General features: G+C 39.4%; 1 protein-coding gene across 3 annotated transcripts; it reads right to left on the bottom strand.

The window, feature by feature from the left end:
* Positions 1-7,851: 7,851 nt before the first annotated feature.
* Positions 7,852-18,793, bottom strand: slco1f3 (solute carrier organic anion transporter family, member 1F3). 3 transcript variants are annotated; one of them, XM_051892323.1, is made up of 14 exons: positions 15,327-18,792; positions 15,075-15,216; positions 14,754-14,886; positions 13,969-14,075; positions 13,724-13,876; positions 13,537-13,635; positions 11,073-11,276; positions 10,561-10,725; positions 10,279-10,474; positions 9,948-10,113; positions 9,661-9,845; positions 9,477-9,541; positions 9,211-9,328; positions 7,852-9,136 (listed from the first exon to the last, which is right to left on the bottom strand). In XM_051892323.1, the coding sequence occupies exons 1-14, from the start codon at positions 15,435-15,437 to the stop codon at positions 8,965-8,967; spliced, it is 2,016 nt and encodes a 671-aa protein (XP_051748283.1). In that variant the 5' UTR covers positions 15,438-18,792; the 3' UTR covers positions 7,852-8,964. The 3 variants fall into 3 exon arrangements, with proteins under 3 accessions (XP_051748283.1, XP_051748281.1, XP_051748282.1); XM_051892321.1 differs by having other exon boundaries at positions 15,075-15,474; positions 16,041-18,791; XM_051892322.1 differs by lacking the exons at positions 7,852-9,136; positions 9,211-9,328; positions 9,477-9,541; positions 9,661-9,845 and having other exon boundaries at positions 10,041-10,113; positions 10,279-10,323; positions 10,445-10,474; positions 15,075-18,793.
* Positions 18,794-19,107: the final 314 nt, after the last annotated feature.

Genomic DNA, 19,107 nt, shown 5'->3' with positions numbered 1-19,107 from the left:
CAATAGAGTGATTCAATCAGGCTTCCGCATTTCCAATCTTTTTTTCCTCGTCTCAAGAAATATCTGCGTACAAACAAAACCACTGAAACTGACTCAAAATGATGGCTATAAACCCATTTTACATGCCAGATCAGTATGTGGCACTGTAATTCTGCCACAGGGATACACTAAAAATGGAGAATAAGACTTGGAGCATGCTCATAAACCTTGCGCTCTGTATACAGATTTTAGTAAAGCTTAGTAATAAAGCTTTATTTCAGTAAAGCTAATAGGCTTGGTAGCTTCTGCAACACGAACACAAGCATGTAGTCCACTATTGTTGTTGTTGTTGCTGTTTGTGCTGTTAGCGGTGTCTGACTAGAGTCGACACGTGGGGTGATGACATCATCGTTTCACAAAATATTTGGATTGGCTGTACACACAAAAACGCAAGGGCGTTGTTTTCAGATTTATCCACTCTGGGACCCGGTTTTTAAAAAATATCGGATTCACGTTCTGAAAACGCCGGATCCGTCTGGACAAAACGCTTTCTGTCCCTCCGTTGACAGCTACTTCACTACCACTTTGACGCTTCAAAATAAAGAGATCGTAAAACTAATCTATATGAATTGAGCGGTTTAATCCAAATTTTATGAAGAGACACGACTATTTTATATGATGAACAATTTGAATTTAGGCTTAAGGATTTATACTTCTGCATCGGACCTACACTGTAGCCTGAAAAACCATAGCATTGGTTTTCTTTTATACTTCTGTGTCATTGTCCGCGTCGACGTGCAATTACACATGCAGACCACTATTAGGCAGTGTCCATGGGCATGTTGATGGTGTAACCCACAGTGTCAAGGCAAAAGCCGAAGCTTGTTGTGTATGTTGTCGGAGAAGCAGCAGCAGTGATGGCAGCAAATAGACAGCGACTTTTGTTGCAGCTTGAGTCGTTAAACATTGAAGCATAGTTATGTCGCAAGCGGAAATGCGTATGAGTAAATGCAGCGCTATCGCAGATTTTTTGTTTTTTTTGACGTGAGTGTGATTGACCAATCACAGTGCTTGTGGTCCACGTAGAACTGAATTGTTACATTTTTGGAGAGTTGCACATCTGGCTATGCCATAGGGCTACAAATCCATTTTTATGAGTTGACCTAAAGCTGCAAAACACAGCTTAACAAAACTTGACACACATACAAAAAGGACATTCTGAGGATGCACACCAAGTATTGTACAATTCCACCAAAAAAAAAAAAAAAAAAAACATAACCGTAACCTTATGATCCATGAAGTTGAAAATTTGTACACATCTTCTTTGGTGGACATCCTAACATATCCACTAATATGACTTGGATTCTTCAAAAAACATGGCCACCAGCAGCCAATCAAATTTAAGAAGCTAATAACAGCAAATCTGAATGACCTACCATTACAAAAATGTATACATATATAGTTATAATATAGTATATGGTATATCTGTACATTGTGTAGCCTCGGAAAATCCTGTTAACTTAAAGACTGGATGATACTCAGACAATTATGTTGTGAAGTACAAGTACAAGCCTGTTAGCCTCTGGAAGGTTCTCTGAAGAATCTTTCTTTGTTAAATCCGTTGTCCAAACTATAACATTTATGAATGTGCACAAAACATCTCAGAAGGGTGCACCTTAGCTAGCGCTAAGAAACCACACTCCTAGTGTGGTGTGCTTGATGCATAGAGGCGAAGCATGTTGCGCGCCTCATAAGCAGAGTGATAAATATTTGACCAGTAAGGTTTTGATTCTTGTTCATTTTATAAACATTATGGCCAGAAAAGAAGGATTAACCCAGAAGGACCCGAGATCCTGGGGTTGAATCCATATCCAGACTGTAACCTTACATATGTGTGCAGATTGAACCAGCCTGCCACAGCCCACAGAGAGATCAGAGAGAAATCAGAAGGGGGCGCAACACAGACAGGGCATCATTTGGGTACTCTGTGTATTTTATTGCTTTTCAAGTAGAATGTACCTAAATAAAATACATCGCACATACAGATCTACATTTTGAGGTAAATATCATAATAACACAGCTTGTTTTATATATTAAGTTAGGAGCTATAAATAAGATTAAAGGGCGGAACCAGGAGGATTGGCTTACCTCCAGGGGCTTGTGGGGTGTAACAAGGCCGGAAAGGATGTCCCATCGTGGGCATGGAGCAGATTCCGCCACGGTGGTGGATGTCTGGGAGTTTAGGGAACTCCCAGGGGCTCCCAAGGCCGGAAAGGATGCTCCATCGTGGGCATGGAGCAGATTCTGCCGCAGTGGTGGAAGAAGAAGACCCCCTCCGGGGGTGTCCCTCTCGCCCCCCTCGGGTACCACCACCCTTGAAAAATTTCTAAGTCCGAAACTGGAGCAAAAGTGAGTTGCATGTCAAAAGCTCCAGGGTGTGTGACCCGTTCCCCGCAGGCCTGTTCCCGGGCAGCGTCAGATTTGGCCGCGGTCTGGAGGTGGCGTTGCAGCGCGGAACCATCGAAATGAGCCCATCTGGGTTGTATGAAGGGGGAGGCTTGGCGATGCCTCCCTCTTCCCCGAGGCCCTCTGGATTGAGAGGGCCGCTGTTGCGAACAAGGCCGAATCCGGATGCCCCGCCCTGGGCATCGTGCGATGCGCTTTGGGGACAACACAAACGCGAGGCCACCCCCCATGGTGTGGGGTCCTTGCCCGGAGTCCTGGTTCCCTGTGTGCGGGCGCAGGGGGTCGGGCCTGGGTGGGGGTCCCTGCCCGGAGGTCTGGTTCTCTGATGCGTCAAAGGCAGGTTGCGTATGTTGGGGGTCCTCGCCCAGAGTCCTGGCTCCCTGTGAAGTGCAAAAATGAGGCCCTCACAGTGTTGGAGAGGAGGAGCTCATACGGACTTCAACAAAAAAAAGTGAAACCACAGCCAAGAGAAACTATGGCTCTCCCTCCACCCGGGGCCGCGAGACAATGTGCCGCCCCGGGCATCATGCAATGCGTGACTAGGAGCGAAAGACAAGTTGTGTGGAGGCATGGTCCTCGAAACAGACCATCATGAGTCAAAGCGTGTCCCAGGGCCGGCGCGCAGACGATGCGCCCGTCCTGGGCATCGTGACAATGTAAACACGAGGCCAGCCCCCCGTGGTGTGGGGTCCTTGCCCGGAGTCCTGGTGTGCAGCCGTAGGGAGTCGGGCCTGGGTGGGGGGTCCCTGCCCGGAGGTCTGGTTCTCTGACGCGGCAAAGGCAGGTTGCGTATGTTGGGGGTCCTCGCCCGGAGTCCTGGCTCCCTGTCTCGGACGGGGGGTCGGGCCTGGGTGGGGGTCCCTGCGTGGAGAAGACGCGCCGTCCTGGGCGTCGTAGAAGGTTCGGTTGGCCTGGAGGAATCGACCTCCTCGAAATAAATCAAAGTGTTTGGTGGCACGAGTCTTTGTCTAAGGCTGCATTCCACTCCAGTTTTAGACACGCACTCACGAACTTCCCTAAGCACTTCCCCTTGGGGGAATCCCTGCCACCATTTTGAAGTGCGTTCCACTTCGTGAAGTGTACGAGCAATTAACGATTGTACGATTAATAGCAAACAAATCAACTTCCTATAAATAATTGGCAGAGATTTGCAGCTCTTCACTTGTACTGAACCAGCAGTAAACCTTTGGCAACAACAAACGATTTGCTGCTACTAAAAACCTTCGGTGGATGTTATAGCAAAGCTGTGGTGATGATAGACAATCCACGAGTAAAGAAAACATTACAATTAAATTGCCTGAAATGTGAAAAATATATGTGGTGAAATATGTACATGCAGAATTCATAGAGGATCCATCTGTTGTACAAAGCCCCTATGGGACGCAGTGATGGGGAAAAATGGAATGAGATTGCTGTTTATATGATTGTGGTAACTCACAAAAGTTTTGCGATACCCCAAGAAAACGTTGCGTTCTCTCACTCAAGGTTTGTGTTCTGCGAGCAAACTCAAAACTGGTTGTGGAAATAATATAAAATTGTAGTAAAAAAATATATATTCAATGTATTTGTGAGCAAATGCTAAGTTTTTCAGGGAAACGTAATACTTTTGTGAGAGAATGCAAACATTTTTCGATCAAACTCAAGTTGCTCAGGGAGCAAGGAAACGCAACGTTTCTCGAATGAACGTTAATGTCAAGTCAAGTCAAGTCACCTTTATTTATATATAGCGCTTTTTACAATGTAGATTGTGTCAAAGCAGCTTTACAGTGATAACTGGTATATAATTTTGGCTGCACAGCAGCTCTTAAAGAAAATGGTGTCATTATCCATCTTAAGTAAATTCAGTATTGATTTATTCTGTTGTAAAATCAATAGTTATTAATTTAGTTAATTTATCTATATCAGCACTGGAGTAAACAGTGATGTCATCATCCAGCTCAGTTCAGTTCGTATACAATGGTGTCAATGCAGGCAGATCAAAACACTGTTAGTTGTGTTATGCAAGCAAACGCAAAAGCATTGAAATATAATTTTTTCTTCCATCTGACATTTTTCCAATTAATATATCCTGCTGTTTTGAATAATTCACCAGAGGGGTTTGCCAAAACAATTTTTTTTTTTTTTTTTTTTTTTTTTTAGGGTAAAAGGTCCCACGCACAGTAGCTCTTCATCGTACTACTGACAGTTAAAATCTTAAGTGTTTATCAACTTTGACCCTAGCCTATCCGCTCAGTGAAATGTTACAGATAAGGCTGTGGCCTCGCTGCTAATGAAGTAGGCACTTGCGATGGTGAACATATCCTCTTCATTACCTCAACAACTCTCGTTGATGAGTCAGTCAAGGTCAGATCTCTAATTTTCAATCAGGAGTAGAAATATGGACTGAATATAACATTTCCTGGCTGTCCCAAATACCTGTGGTAAAGACCAAGAGCTTTATTGTTTTGTTGGTTGTATATATATTTGCATAAGAAAAATGCATTCCAGCTATAATGAAATTCTAAAGGGATAATTCACCCAAAAATGAAAATCCTGTCAACCCTCATATCGTTTCTAAACCTGTATGCCTTTCTACAGAACACAAAAGAAAATGTTTCAAGAAGAGTTTCAAGTCACACTTTGGGCTGTTAAAGTGGCAGGCATTACATCAGTTAACAACAAGAAGTACCTAGCAAGCAATTAACCCTAAGCAGCATCTCGTGGACTCGGATGTACGTCATTGCTTACATTGCACAAGTGCCCACTTCTGGTGGAGTTCTTTTATTTATTTTTTCTTAGACAAACATTGAAAAGAGCATGAAGGTTGAGTTAAAATCTAGATTTTTATTGTGTAATTATTATGTAAAATGTTAATTATAATAATTGATTAAATGTTAAATAAGATTATATTATTATATGTATTACTAATTTCTTTACTGGAATATTCTGCCACTAGGTCTTACCTTTGTAAGAATAAAGTAAAAATAATGTAACTCCATTGACAGACTTATATGTAAATATCTGTAAATATCTATATAATTCATTAGAACTGGTCATTTTACAATGCATTTAATTTTCTCTACGAATGATAAAACGGATGAATGTTAATGCTTTGCAAGCAAACGTAAAAGCATTGAAATGTAATTTTTTCTTCCATCTGGCATTTTTCCCATTATATATCCAGCTGTGTTGAATAGTTCACCAGAGGGATTTGCCAAAACACTATTTTTTTTGTAAAGGTCCCACTCACAGTAGCTCTTTGTGGTACTACTGACAGTTTTTTAATACTGTTGTACAAAACAATATATGTTTCACACAACTCAGTATTTTTGTGACAAATGTTGATGTCAGATTCCATGCCATGAAAGATGGTATGAGAACTACAAACTCATAATTCCCAGTTCAAGAGCAAGGTTCAAAGTTAAAAACACTATACTTACAGTACAAAACCTAGAACAACTTGACTTTTGATCTTAATCTTTATTTGATTAAAGAAATCAATAACACAAGAGTCACAAACTGATCATGCAAATACATACCATTAAACATTTTTAACATGAATGTTAAACAGTCACTCTGATGACATGAACCAAGTCAAAATTTTAAATCTAAAGTTATAATAACTTTTGTCTTTTTGTATTTGCCAAATACTTTTTAACAATGATGACAATAAAATCATTTATAATAATATTTTTATTAATTAATAAAAAATGAATTACAAACTAAAAAAAATGAATACCATTTTTATTAAAGTGTCTCAATTATGGCATTTGAAAGGTTCCTATTTTTGTTTTGAAAGTCCCCAACAACAGATTTAAAAGCACTTTAATTGTCTTATAATCTGCATTTATTTTTACCTTATTTGCTTGACGACTCTCAAATGATTTGCTCAACGATTCATTTTGCCGAACCCCTCGTTTGCGTGACGCTAATCTGTGGTGATTGGTCAGATGACTTCTGCTGGTTAACACGGAGTACAGTATATAGTGCTTGCATCACTTACATTGTATTATAATAATGATGGTACTCCGCTCTGTTCTAAAAATAAAGACTCCGAGAGGAACTAAGTTGTTTTGTATTTATGTTAGCGAACCTAGCCCACAGCTCGGTGGTAAACACGTAAATACGTATTTGTGCCTGCTACAGAGAATGTGGTGACTCTGGCTCAAAATTTGGACGCGGAGACGTCACTGGCATGTTCGGACTGAACCATATAAGGGTTTCAGTCCAGTAACGTTACTCTACTTAGGCCATTGAACTGAAATTCAGAATTGTGTGGATGTTAGACACACTGTAAACCCGAATAAGTTGGGCTAACTCAAAAAATTTGAGGTAATCAGTTACATCAATTTTTTGGAGTTATGATATTATGTTAATTAACTTTTTTTATTTTAAGATCGTCCAAATCAAATGAGTTATTTACTTAACTGTAAACCCTAATAAGAAAATTCAGAAAATGCCAACTTGCTAATTTGCTAACATGTTAACAATAGCATGGTATAGCACTTACTGAATGAGTACAGCAACTTAAAACATGTAACTTAGAACATGTAACTTACCTGCTCTCAAACCAAGCCACATGCGCTACTTGTCACCATGATGGTAACTCTCCAAACTCTCCAAAAAAAAAAAAAACATTATATAACACTTAATTTTACCATTTACTCTCCCTTTCGAGTGCCATGGGCAAAGCATGCTGGGAAATAGAAATCCCAGCCCAGTTTCAATTAAACTTAAGTTAGTCTAAATTAAAAGAAATTAGTTCATACAACTCAAAACAATAAAACAGTTCAGTTTACTTAAAATATATCAGTTCTGTGAACTCAAAAGAAAAAGAAAGTTCTAAATACGCATTACAGTTAATTTAACTGAACAAATTTGTTAAATTTAAGTTTGTCCTACTCAAAACAATTATGTAAAACAAGTATGTTATCAAAACAAGTATGTTGAGCATTAGGGTTTACAGTGCACTGGATTTTAGTCCTTGCTAATCACATATTTGTCGCATATTTGTTTTTTCGTAGAGGACATATAGGCTGTTTCTCAATTCCAAGAACGCAGAGAACGGACTTGCGTTCTCGTGGAGTCCGGTCTTGCCAGGCGACCTTGAAAGAACAAACTCGGAAGGATGCGAGGACACAAAAAGCATCATTTGAGAATTGAGATGTGCTGCGATCTTGTTGCTCAACTGACCGTCCCAGCATAAGTGGCTAATGCACAATAAATACAACATAACATCAAAAACAAATGTCATAACCTATTAAAAGATTTCTTTCACAATATTATAGACACTGTTTTCATATAATTTTATATCTTTTTATTTCACCACGTATATTTATGAGAATGAGTAGCCTTTGTGTTACATGCTTTGTCAATGTTAAGATTCTTTTTTTATATTCCAATAAAAATACTGCAGGCTTTCTTCAGGTTATCATTTTATTAAAAGTAAGCAAAACAAATGGATAAATGTTTACTTTCACAAGCCGTCACGTATATGCGAGCTTGTAGCGGGAATCTCATAAGTGAGAAAGAAAACTTTAAAGCTTGCAGGCTTCCATATGTCGACCGCCCACAGCGTCTTCTTCGATTTTTAACGGTTGGATTCTCTCAAGTCTGCATTCGATGCATCCTCGATATCAAGAACACATCCGGGTACTTTCATGTGTCCTCTGTTCTTGCGTTCTTGAGTATTGGAACTGAACTTCGACGGCTGATGATGACGTAGAGCAAGAACACAAGGATGCAAGATCGCTGAAGAACGCATATTGAGAAACAGCCATAAACTTGTGCTGTTTCAGTTGGATTGCACATCAGAACAGGTGAGTCTTTTTGTTTAGGGACAGTTTTATATCTTGACTCCTTAAAAACTTAACTAATCTAAATTATTTTCTCTGTGAGAATTATAATTACATTCCTTCCTACAAAACAGTCAGTCAAGAAGCTGGTCCAAATAAACTGGGTACTGAGCCATCATTCAATAACAACCGGTCTGCGAATCCCTCGTTGAACGCATTTAGGTTGAAGAAACAGTCGTCAGTAAAATGACGGGAATACAGCACAAGTTTCGGGTTGGAAGTTTTCCCTAGTGCCTGCACGTGCAATAAGTGGGCGGCCAATATGCTAATGTTTCTTTGTGATGTCACAACGAAACAGCTTGGGATTCGTTTTACAAACGACTCATTTAATTGACTCAGAGTCGACTCTTACTTTTGAGAGACAATAACTTAATATACGGTGCACTTTCAGATTTAAAACTGCAGGACGCAGGATGTTTTCATTCACTTAGAGCTATGTTACAGACTACATAAAATCCATAATAGGGGCACATTAAATAGTGCTCCTATTATTCAAAATAAAATAAATAACTGCGACTGTCATAAAAGTGGTACACCAGAATGGGACAAAAGATTTTCAGGCATCTGGCCGCAGAAATGAAATAAAATAAAATGTTACTATATTTTGAAAATGAACCAGGAACAAAATAAAATAAAACAATACAAAACACACATAAACAAATAGAAAATAAAACAATGCAGAACATTATTTTAGAATCTTCTGCTTTTCTGGATCATACAGCATAGGCTCCTGCAGTTCTATGTCCTTGGACACCTGTTTACCATTCTGTACTTTCCTGGTAATCTGTGTGATGGCCACCCATAACAGGGTATAGCTTAATACCTGCAGACAGCTAACCAGTCCCAGAAACAGGAACCTGATGGGGATCACATTACATTTTAGTATGCATTAATTGGGAATACATAGAATAGTGCTGCCAGATTTGCTCACCTAAAAGTCTCAGTGTCATAGATTCTGCAAGCACCTCTTCCACCACATTTCTTGTAACCCCATTTCACACAGGTAGAGTCAATAAGAACACCAAAGTAAATGGGAGCAGGAATACCACCTTTAAAGAAGTGAAATAAAAAAAAAGTAAAAAATGCTGTGTCAGACCTTAATGTGAATATCATCTGTGAATTATTTTACATTTTTGGGGCACTCCTAAAAAAAAAAAAAAAAAAAAAACACTATAGCAACTCCAACTGTGAACTTACCCAAAACTCTTAAAACTAACAGTAGCATGCCCACTGAGAGAGACTTCAGCTCAGGTTCCACAATCCTGCAAGAACATATTCTCATATTAAATATTTCATACAAATTTCTTATGTGTATATATACCACTGTGGAATAGTTGTGATTAATCACTGCAAGATATGTTGTAAAGAAATTAAACAGAACCTCAATGAGATGATGAAGAAGGGAACAGTGCCCATACAGTACACAAAGAAGGCGAGAGACTGCAGTGCCAGATAGATATAGAACATTGTAGTACAGCTGCTCTCTCGTGAACACTGTCCAAGCACTGCAGAGGAGTTCCCAGCGCTCATTCCCCAGCTCTGGACACATGTACAGTCGTGGAATGTCTAACAAACACACACACACACACACACACACACACACACACAAAAGAAACTCAAAAACATGTAATAATTAATTGAGGTCAGGAGTTAAAGGTAGTTGTTCACCATATTCCATCCTGTGCCACGAGTGGAATTGCAGCCTGCGTGACAAGGAGAGATGTAGGTCACTCCATTCTGTCCACACACTGGATCCCATTGGAAGTCAGAACACCCACATCCGGCATTGCAAGAAGTGAGTAAATCACTGTTTATATTCTGAACTTCTACAGATCTGTCGCATAAACAATAGATTATATTATATTACATATTTCTATGACCCTATATAGGACAAGCTGTTTGTTAAATGGATAGGTTGAATTGATGGATAATGTATAGTTTCCATGATACAATAAGATTTATACAAAGAGTATGTATAAAGAGGTGGAGATGAAAGTACCCTTGATAGGGCACTGTGACCCCAGCGACATCTATATTTTCACAGCTAAGTGCAAAGTAAGGGATGGTAAGAAACAGTGCAGAAATAGCAGTGAAAAATGACATTCTTGCAGATCCTAGCAGATCCAGTTTAAACCTCTTCATTATCCACCCACTCAGGAACATACCCAGAGCCACTGGTGGAATAGACGTCAGTCCTACAGAAATATATAAGCACAGCCATTTTAAACAGCCAAAAAAAACAAAACAAAAAAAACATGACAGTAATCATTGCAGTTGTCACCTATGAGAAAGTTGGTCTTGGTTGCACTTTGTCCAAACTGCTGTTCCAAATACTTTGGCGTATATGTTATGAATATGGCAAAGGCGTTGAATGCTACTACATTGGAAACCAGGTACAGGAGATAGATCTTGTTGGTGAGCAGACGCTTCAGAGATGGCCCAAAATCTAGAAAAGCAAAAATAAGCAAAATTTTAGAACAATCTCTTTTATTTTACAATTTTTTACATGGCCAAAATAACACTTTATAATTGATAATAATAACCTCCATTAATTTTCTGCGCATTCATTTTTCCAAACCTGTATTAGTTGATATTTCTGGAGAATCTCTTGGCCAATTAAAAGAGACTGAATCTCCATAATAACACACACAGACACTCAAACAAACATCATACGGTATCAAAGTGGTTCATTCGATTTTTGTCTATACAAGTAATTATTCAGTGACTAATTAGATTTAAATAGACCTAAATTGTATGTATCTAACCATTGTGATCGGTTTAAGGTTACCATACCTTTAGCTATCTCTGTAATGCTGGGTGTGTGTTTGTGTTGGTTTGAGTGGTGGTCTTGCTCAGAGGTTTGGTGGTTTTCAGGTAGAGCTCTTGGCAGGAACCAGAGAGGCAAAGCAGCAAGGAGAGTCAATAGCCCAGAAACCACATAACCCAACCACCAGGCCCCAACCCAGCGAGAGTCCTGAGGGGTGATGGTGATGGTCTCTGATAATGAGAAGAAAGGGGGAAAAAAATTATATACGCACACGCACACGTGTGTGTGCGTGTGCGTGCTTGTGTGTTACACCTCCACCAGCCTCACCACCTCATTTTACTATTTGCCCACTCTATGTACTGTATTCTATCACACCTGCTATCAAGGATGCCATTTATATTCACCACAGACACACAATGTCTGATCTCTGATAAGAACAAATGGACTTCTCTGCTCTTAGTTAGTAGAGTTACTTACCTCCTGTCCATCTCAGCTTTCCTTCATCGAAATAATATCTTCATCTGTTCTCCATTTGTGTGGTTCCCATATTGCCTGTCCTGAAATCCCATCTGTTCTTTTACTGTTAGCATACTTACCTGTTCACTGTCCATAACCTAAAAAAAGATCCTGCACTTGGGTTCACCATCAAACTGTGTGTGTTGTCTACCTGAAAGAAGATCCAGGTACTAAACCCAGGATCAGGATCTATTATGAACCCAGGATCTAAAATTCTCCCAGAGGACAAGCTGATAACACGCCCTTATTCATCTCAACCACAGAGAGCAACCAGATCTTTGTTCCTGCCATCTCTGTTATTGAGATCCACCATCCTTCCTTCCATTCTGCCCAGCGAGGTCTTCCCTGAGTCTCAACAGGAGTCTCAATTGAACCTTTTGTTCTGTCCACAAAGACCAACCCAAATCCTCCTTCACTACTCCACCAGCTCTTCCATGGTATTTCCATCCATCAACTCCTCAGGGGTCCCTCCTTTCACTGGCTCCCTCTTGGTCACTCTTCCTCCAGTTTTACCTTATTACCTCTGTCCATTGGTTCTGCCAGACTCCTAGTTCCTCCAGCTTCACCATGGCCTCATATGTTGGGCTCCCCTAATTCTGTTTCTCCTGAGTATCCATGGAGTCCTGTTTTCCCCCGAGCTACCAAAGCATCCCCTGAAGCAGTGGCATCCGCTGCAGCATCGGAGATCCCTGTGGCCCCACCCACACTGCTGGCTCCATATGGTGGGTTTCCTTGTTCCATCAGCTTTGCCTCATCTTTGACATGACCAAATCTTCTTAAGTCTCCTAATCCGTTGGCTCTTCTGTGGTCTTCCACTCCTGGGTCACTTGCTCCACTGGCCTTTCCTGAGCATCCTGCTCTGCTGGCTTCCGTTAAATGATTATTAGGCTGCATAAATTAGGTCAGCCGGAACCGGGAACACTTCCTATAACACCAGATGTACTCATTACATCAGAAGAAGAATGGCATCTACGCTAATATTAGTCTTTCTGTTTATCCCGAGGTTTACCGTAGTCAACCGGATCCAGGTGAGATTGAGGACCTACGCGTTGACACGACCACAACGCACCCCTGAAGTGTCAGCAGAGATTGAGTCAACTAGATCATCCATTGTGAAGGCCTCATCGACACGACAGCCAGTGGCACAGCTCCTCAACAAACCGTCCATTCCGGCGTGATGAATACGATGGATTGAACTGGATTGAACTGGAATAAATACTTTGAATGTTGCGATCCTATTGGGCTTATGATAGCTACCTGAATCGTAACAAAGCACTGTTTGCCAGAGGAGAACTGGCCCCCCGACTAAGCCTGGTTTCTCCCAAGGTTTTTTTCTCCATTCTAACACCTATTTGCCACCTGTTTGCCACCTGATGTCACCTGTTGGAGTTTGGATTTCTTGCCGCTGTCGCCTTTGGCTTGCTTAGTTGGGGACACTTGACATTTGACATTTGATATTCAACAGTGCTTTGCATCTGCATACATTGACAGCATTTTGTTTAAGAGGTGCTGTGCAGCCAAAATTATATACCATTTATCACTGTAAAGCTGCTTTGACACAATCTGCATTGTAAAAAGCGCTATATAAATAAAGGTGACTTGACTTGACTTGACTTCCTCAAATCTTCCTATTCTGCCGGATCACCTGAGGCCTCCACCTGCTCCCCCTGGTCTTCTGCTCTGCCATCATGTTCACCTGTTCTGCCCCAATGGTTCTAGCTCTGCTGTGGTGGTCTTCTGCTCTGTCACCGCTTCTGTGGTAGACTCGTTTTCCAGCTCAAGACCTTACTGACCCTCTGACCCTACCCTGGTCCATTGCCATATTCATATACCATAGTATTTGCATGGTACCTCAAGGTACTTCAAAGAGGAAGTACTTCCATGTTACATGTCAAAACAAAGGAAAAATGCACTTCTTATTGGTACTTTTTTTTATTTTGTATTGATCTCTAAGGTATAACAATTTTAACTCACCTTGATTCACCAAGCCAATGTCCACATAAAGACTAGCACACAAAGATCCAAGCGTGTAACCGAAAATTGGCCCGATCACTCCAAGTGTTTGCAGGCAACCTACAGAAAGAAAAAAATGGACTGAATCACATGAAGGACACAGGTACATTTGTTTGAGATTAAAAAACACACACAATAATTTTCTCACCTATGTAAAAAGCAGAGTTTTCTGGGAGCGCATAATCATCTATGAATGACATTCCCAAAGGGCCGATGCTGGCTTCCCCGATGCCACGAATAATGTTTCCCAACAGCACAATCACCCATGTGGGCGAGCTTTCCTCTTCCCCTTTTTGGCACCCTATACAACCCATATAGAGTGCTCTGTTGGGTATTTTGCTGCATTTTACAATTAAAATATTCACATGCTTTTCTACATATACCATGCATTACCAGAAACAAGCTGTTGAACAGTATTCTGGGTGTCAGATGAGCATGTAGATATCACTGTGAAGTTATCAGCATCATTAGTGTGGGTGGCAGCTGTCTCATACTTGTACCTGTCAGAAACAAACAGACACATAAATAGTAAAACCATTTAAAATACAGATCTTCAAGAATGCTGATCTTTATGAGGTGGATCTTCATTAAATGTTTTAGTATGAATAATTATGTGTATTATGTGATGGCCATCCATCGGTTAATTCAATATTACATTAAAAATTCAATTGATAGATACAATGGCTTGAAAACACATCTTTTATATCAACAAATATCAGATAAGGAAAATATTCTTGCAAGAAACAGAAGCAGAGAGTGCTACATGGTGTCTTTATATAGCCACTGGTGCTCACTGGATGTAATGGAGGTAAACACTAGATCTACACGTATCGGCAACACAGCCTTCTTCAGGACGTCCTGAAGAAGGCTGTGTTGCCGAAACGTGTAGATCTACTTTTAACTTGTTTTAATGATTTAAGTCCAGTTCATTAAAGGCTTTTTACTTTACCAGATGAGTGCCTTGGAAGTATTTCGTCTACATAAGGAAAATATACCTTTAACTTGATTCTTGGACAAAATTAAACTTTTATTGAAAATGTTATAAAAGTTTTTCAAAACCATAAGAAAATGAACATGAATACAAAGAGAAAAATTCTAAGGATTTAAATTCTAAGAAAATATTTTTTCTGTTTCTGTTGTTCACTCTCATTTGTTATTGCCTCATGAATGTTACTCACCGGCCCATAATGAAGTGAGGTAAAGCCATTAACAGTGTCCCTATTCCCATCAGCAGGACCCCTGCTCCAATGATCTTGGGCCTGTGAAACTTAGCGCCAAAGTAGCTTACCACAGTAATGACCAACAGATTACCTGCAAGCAAATGTGACTTTATTTAACAAGTTCATAGCAACCATCAATCAACTGTCCCATTTGTAAAGTATGAACAGTAATTCAGTCACATTACAGCATCAGTGGTGTGACTCACTGGTATAAGTACTCATTTAATGGGTGAACCTCTGCCCTCATTTCTCACTGCAGCTCTACACATCTCAACTCACCCATTTCAAAACTGCCATCGATGATACCAACAGTAGAACTTGGGATCTCAAACCGCCTCTCAATCTGAGTGATGGTGCTTTTGGTGTAAGCCCCCGTCAGGGATTTGGAGAAATAACAGAAGGCAAGTACGCCAATAAAGATCTTTCCAAGGAAGAAAAGAGATTAAGTCAGAAGATTTTACCTTTTTGTTGTTGTTTTTAACACTTGTTGCTCAATTAAATTTGCATATGGTCAAAGACAATGTCTCTTGCCTTCAGACTTGGGGAGCAGCATTTAGCCTGAGACGTTTTCTGTTTATTACTGTCTGAATACTCCATTGGTCTGGGCACAAAGAACCCATCAGCGCTGCCCTCCACTGTCATGGTGAACTATAGGCTAATGGAAGAGGTAAACAAAAAACTAAAAAAATAAAAAAAAATAAAAAACTGATGAAATAAGACAAACTGCAAAGTTGAAGTTGTGTGCTTATGTGAAAAAAAAAATGGAAACCATAAGTATAATATCATAAGTATATAAAACCATAAGTATAATAATAATAATAAATAACATTAATGAAACAAATAAAATAAATTCTAGTAATAAAATGTTGACACTAAACAATTTTCCCTTTCAGCCCATTTGTTAATAATTTAGCATATTGCTGGGACAATGCAGGTCATTATAATATTTCAACATTATATATAATTTTTCAACGATTTATTTAAGGACATTTTTTATTACGTTTGAACAATCAACAATTTTGATACTATGTTGAAATGTCTTAACAAACGGACAAAAAAAATACAGTTGAGAACCACTGCTTAATGTCAAACTTATGTTCGATCCTAATGTTACAGTTTCTTTTAAATAAAAAAATTGTTTCTATCCACTTCTATCATGTCAGAGATGATCCAAGGCTAAATACATTGTAATCGAATGCAAACAAACATTAAAATACTATTAATTCATAATTTTGAAACACTCACATGCCCAGATGTGTCTTAGAGAGGAGGCAGTTGAATATGCAGTTGAAATATGCCCAAAAGCAGGATCTCTGAGTGTCTTTATATTCACCTACAAGTCATTAAACAGTTTTACTAACCTTTAACTTGCACTGAGTGTTCCTTTAACCTGTTAGCGTCCCACTGTTCCGCCCGCTGTACAGATACCTTTCAAAAGGCAAATTTTACAGGAATGCTAAGGGATTAACTGTAGGGGCTTATTGTAGATCAAACAAAAACCATCACATTTACATGCAGCAGGTTTTTAAACAAGTTTTTGATATGTTGATGCCTTTTTGAAAGAGCAAAAATTCAAATCACTTTTTCACCAAACTGAACTTCTTGTACTTCTGAGACATTCTTTCTACTGAGCACTAACAATGTACTAAATGTGGCTTTTATACATGTTTGGGATTAAAAATGGGCTCAAATGTAATGTTTAAATACCAATTTCTATAATACAAGAGAAAATGTGAACCAAGTTAAACTTTTTATGTGTTTTGGCCATTCATTTACACGACAACAGCATTCTGGGGCTCTGAAAATGCAAACATTTGACAATGAAGCTCAAAGTGATGTTTTTGAAAATGATACTGTTATTGTCTCCATATAAACTAGAAAAATGTAAATTTGTGAAAACGGTGATGTCATGCATATTACATTTTCAGTCTATCGGCAATTCAGCGCGTATTGTTTCTTTACAGAGTGACGTCACCAACTACTGGCCTGCATGCATAATGCAGTGTTTTTTGGGGGATTGTTTTGACAAAGTGGTTGTCTGTACATAAAAGAAAAAACTTTTTTTTATTTTTAGTACATCATTGTCATGTAAACATACCCGAAGTATGACTTTCGAAGTTATTCTTGTGTAATATTGAATATTTTTTTATGGAAAAAAAACATATAAAACACCATAAATTTAAAAAAAGAGAGAAAATGTACTTTAGACAGATATAAAAGTAATAATGACGTAAAACGAGATGAGCCAGCATTAATGACACCAACCAACACAAATCTGCTTATTCTTGGTGCAGTATGCATGTTCTGTTGCCAGTTCACATGTGCCTTATCTGCCTTACAAAATAGTAAACTTGCAGTTAATATGTACTAAATAATGGGAAAGAAATCACTTTCTTACAAATAATTGCCATAGGTTTGCAACGCTTCACTGGTGAACCAGCAGCAAACCTTCAGCAACAATGGACAATGTTTTTTCAGCTACTGGCAAACCCAGAGCCCTGTCTGAACATTTTGGTGTCCTATACACAATGTCCTAACACAATTTGTTGGTACTCTTTGGTCATTTCATGACTTACTAATTGACAACTAACTATAATGTCTATGGTTGCCAACTTCAGCTAAGGAAATGCAATAACATGTGATATGAACATTTTACATTTACATTACAATTATATTCCATTATATGATATATAATTAAAATAAAAGATCAGCTATCCAATTTTTTTTTTTATACAGTTTTCTATAAACACTAACTTGCACTAAAATCCAATTCTGTTGGCAGTTGATGAGATCAGATGACCTTATGCATTGCATCACCAACACCATAAAAGGGCAGCTACATCATCACATCCACAGTTTTCCACTGAAGGAAGACATGCAGAATCTCGTTCCCTACTCAGGGAATCAGGGTTACATGCATAACTGAGACATTCCCTTCCAACACTGCATCATGAGCAGATGCTATGCCATACTACAAAATGTCTGGCTAACAAAACTGAATGGACAAGATTAGCATAAGTTTTGTGAGCAAATAAATGAATCAACCCAGAAGAACCTGAGAACCTGGGGTCGAATTCATATCCAAGCTACAAAACCTGACAAATTTGTGCGGGGAGGCCCGACCTGCCAGAGCACTAACAGCATGTAAAGACGCACCCTTAGATAGTGCCTTAGAAGTGGCTACACTACTAATAGAGAGGGCCCTAACTTCCCAGAGGTGAACGCAAATTTCTCAGATCCAAAGGTCCTTGACATCAGAGGTTCTAATGGAGCATCTGATATACCTTCCACGACTTTGAAAGATCCCTGGAGGGAACACTTGTTGGAAGAACTAATGGTGAAAAAAACAAATTTAATTAAAGCTGCAAGTAGCGTTGAAAGGGCCCTCACACCAGTGCCGCCACCACCCGGTCGCTTTAGGAAAACAGAGCACGGTGGGCAATACGCTGTTGGTGTTAATCGCATACATTAACACTTAGCCAAGTGTTACATGATTTAATGTGTTTCTAGCATGTTTGGTACTTCATGGCATATTTAAATATGTTTCAGGGAGTGAATTACAGTGTAAACCATGTAAATTCCTGTTGCCAGCAGGTGGCGCTATGACTAACTGAATATTTGCATGTAGATGTCTTCAGGCCAGGACTCTTATCAAACATGTGAAGTTTGGGGCAGGTTAGACATTGGATGCCTGACTTACAACAGCTTCCCGTTTCATGGCGAAACATCAGACTTTGTCAGGCTGCCATGGACACGCCGTTTAACGAACGCTCAAAATCTTTGCAAAGCCTTAAGATTAGACTGACCAAATAAGTTGTTGTTTTGGTTAAATTTCAATGTGGAGTTAATCACGGTGTAAAACATGACATTTCCTGTTGCCCACAGGTGGCGCTATGACTAACTGAATATTGGCATGTAGATGTCTTCAGGCCAGCACTCTAATAAAACATGTGAAGTTTGAGGCAGATGGGACATTATATGCCCGAGTTACAACAACTTCCTGTTTCATGGCGAAACATCAAATTTTGTCAGGCCGCCATGGACACGCCCTTCAGTGAAAACTCAAGATCTTTGCAATTTAACGTCACAAAAGCCTTTAGATTAGACTGACCAAATATTGATCTGATTAAAGCTCTAGGAGGAGTTTGTTAAAGTACAACATGTGGAAATGGCAAAAAATGCAAAAATTTTGCAGAGAAAATTCAAAATATCTCACTTCCTGTTGGGTTTTCAGATTTTGCACCCAAGGACTTTTTTGTAGGTATTGGGCTGTTACATGTGTCTACAGAATTTCATACTTGTATGTAAAACG

Source organism: Ctenopharyngodon idella, chromosome 4 (genome assembly GCF_019924925.1).
Source record: "Ctenopharyngodon idella isolate HZGC_01 chromosome 4, HZGC01, whole genome shotgun sequence".
Lineage (NCBI taxonomy): Eukaryota > Metazoa > Chordata > Actinopteri > Cypriniformes > Xenocyprididae > Ctenopharyngodon > Ctenopharyngodon idella.
This window is presented reverse-complemented; position numbering and strand designations above follow the sequence as displayed.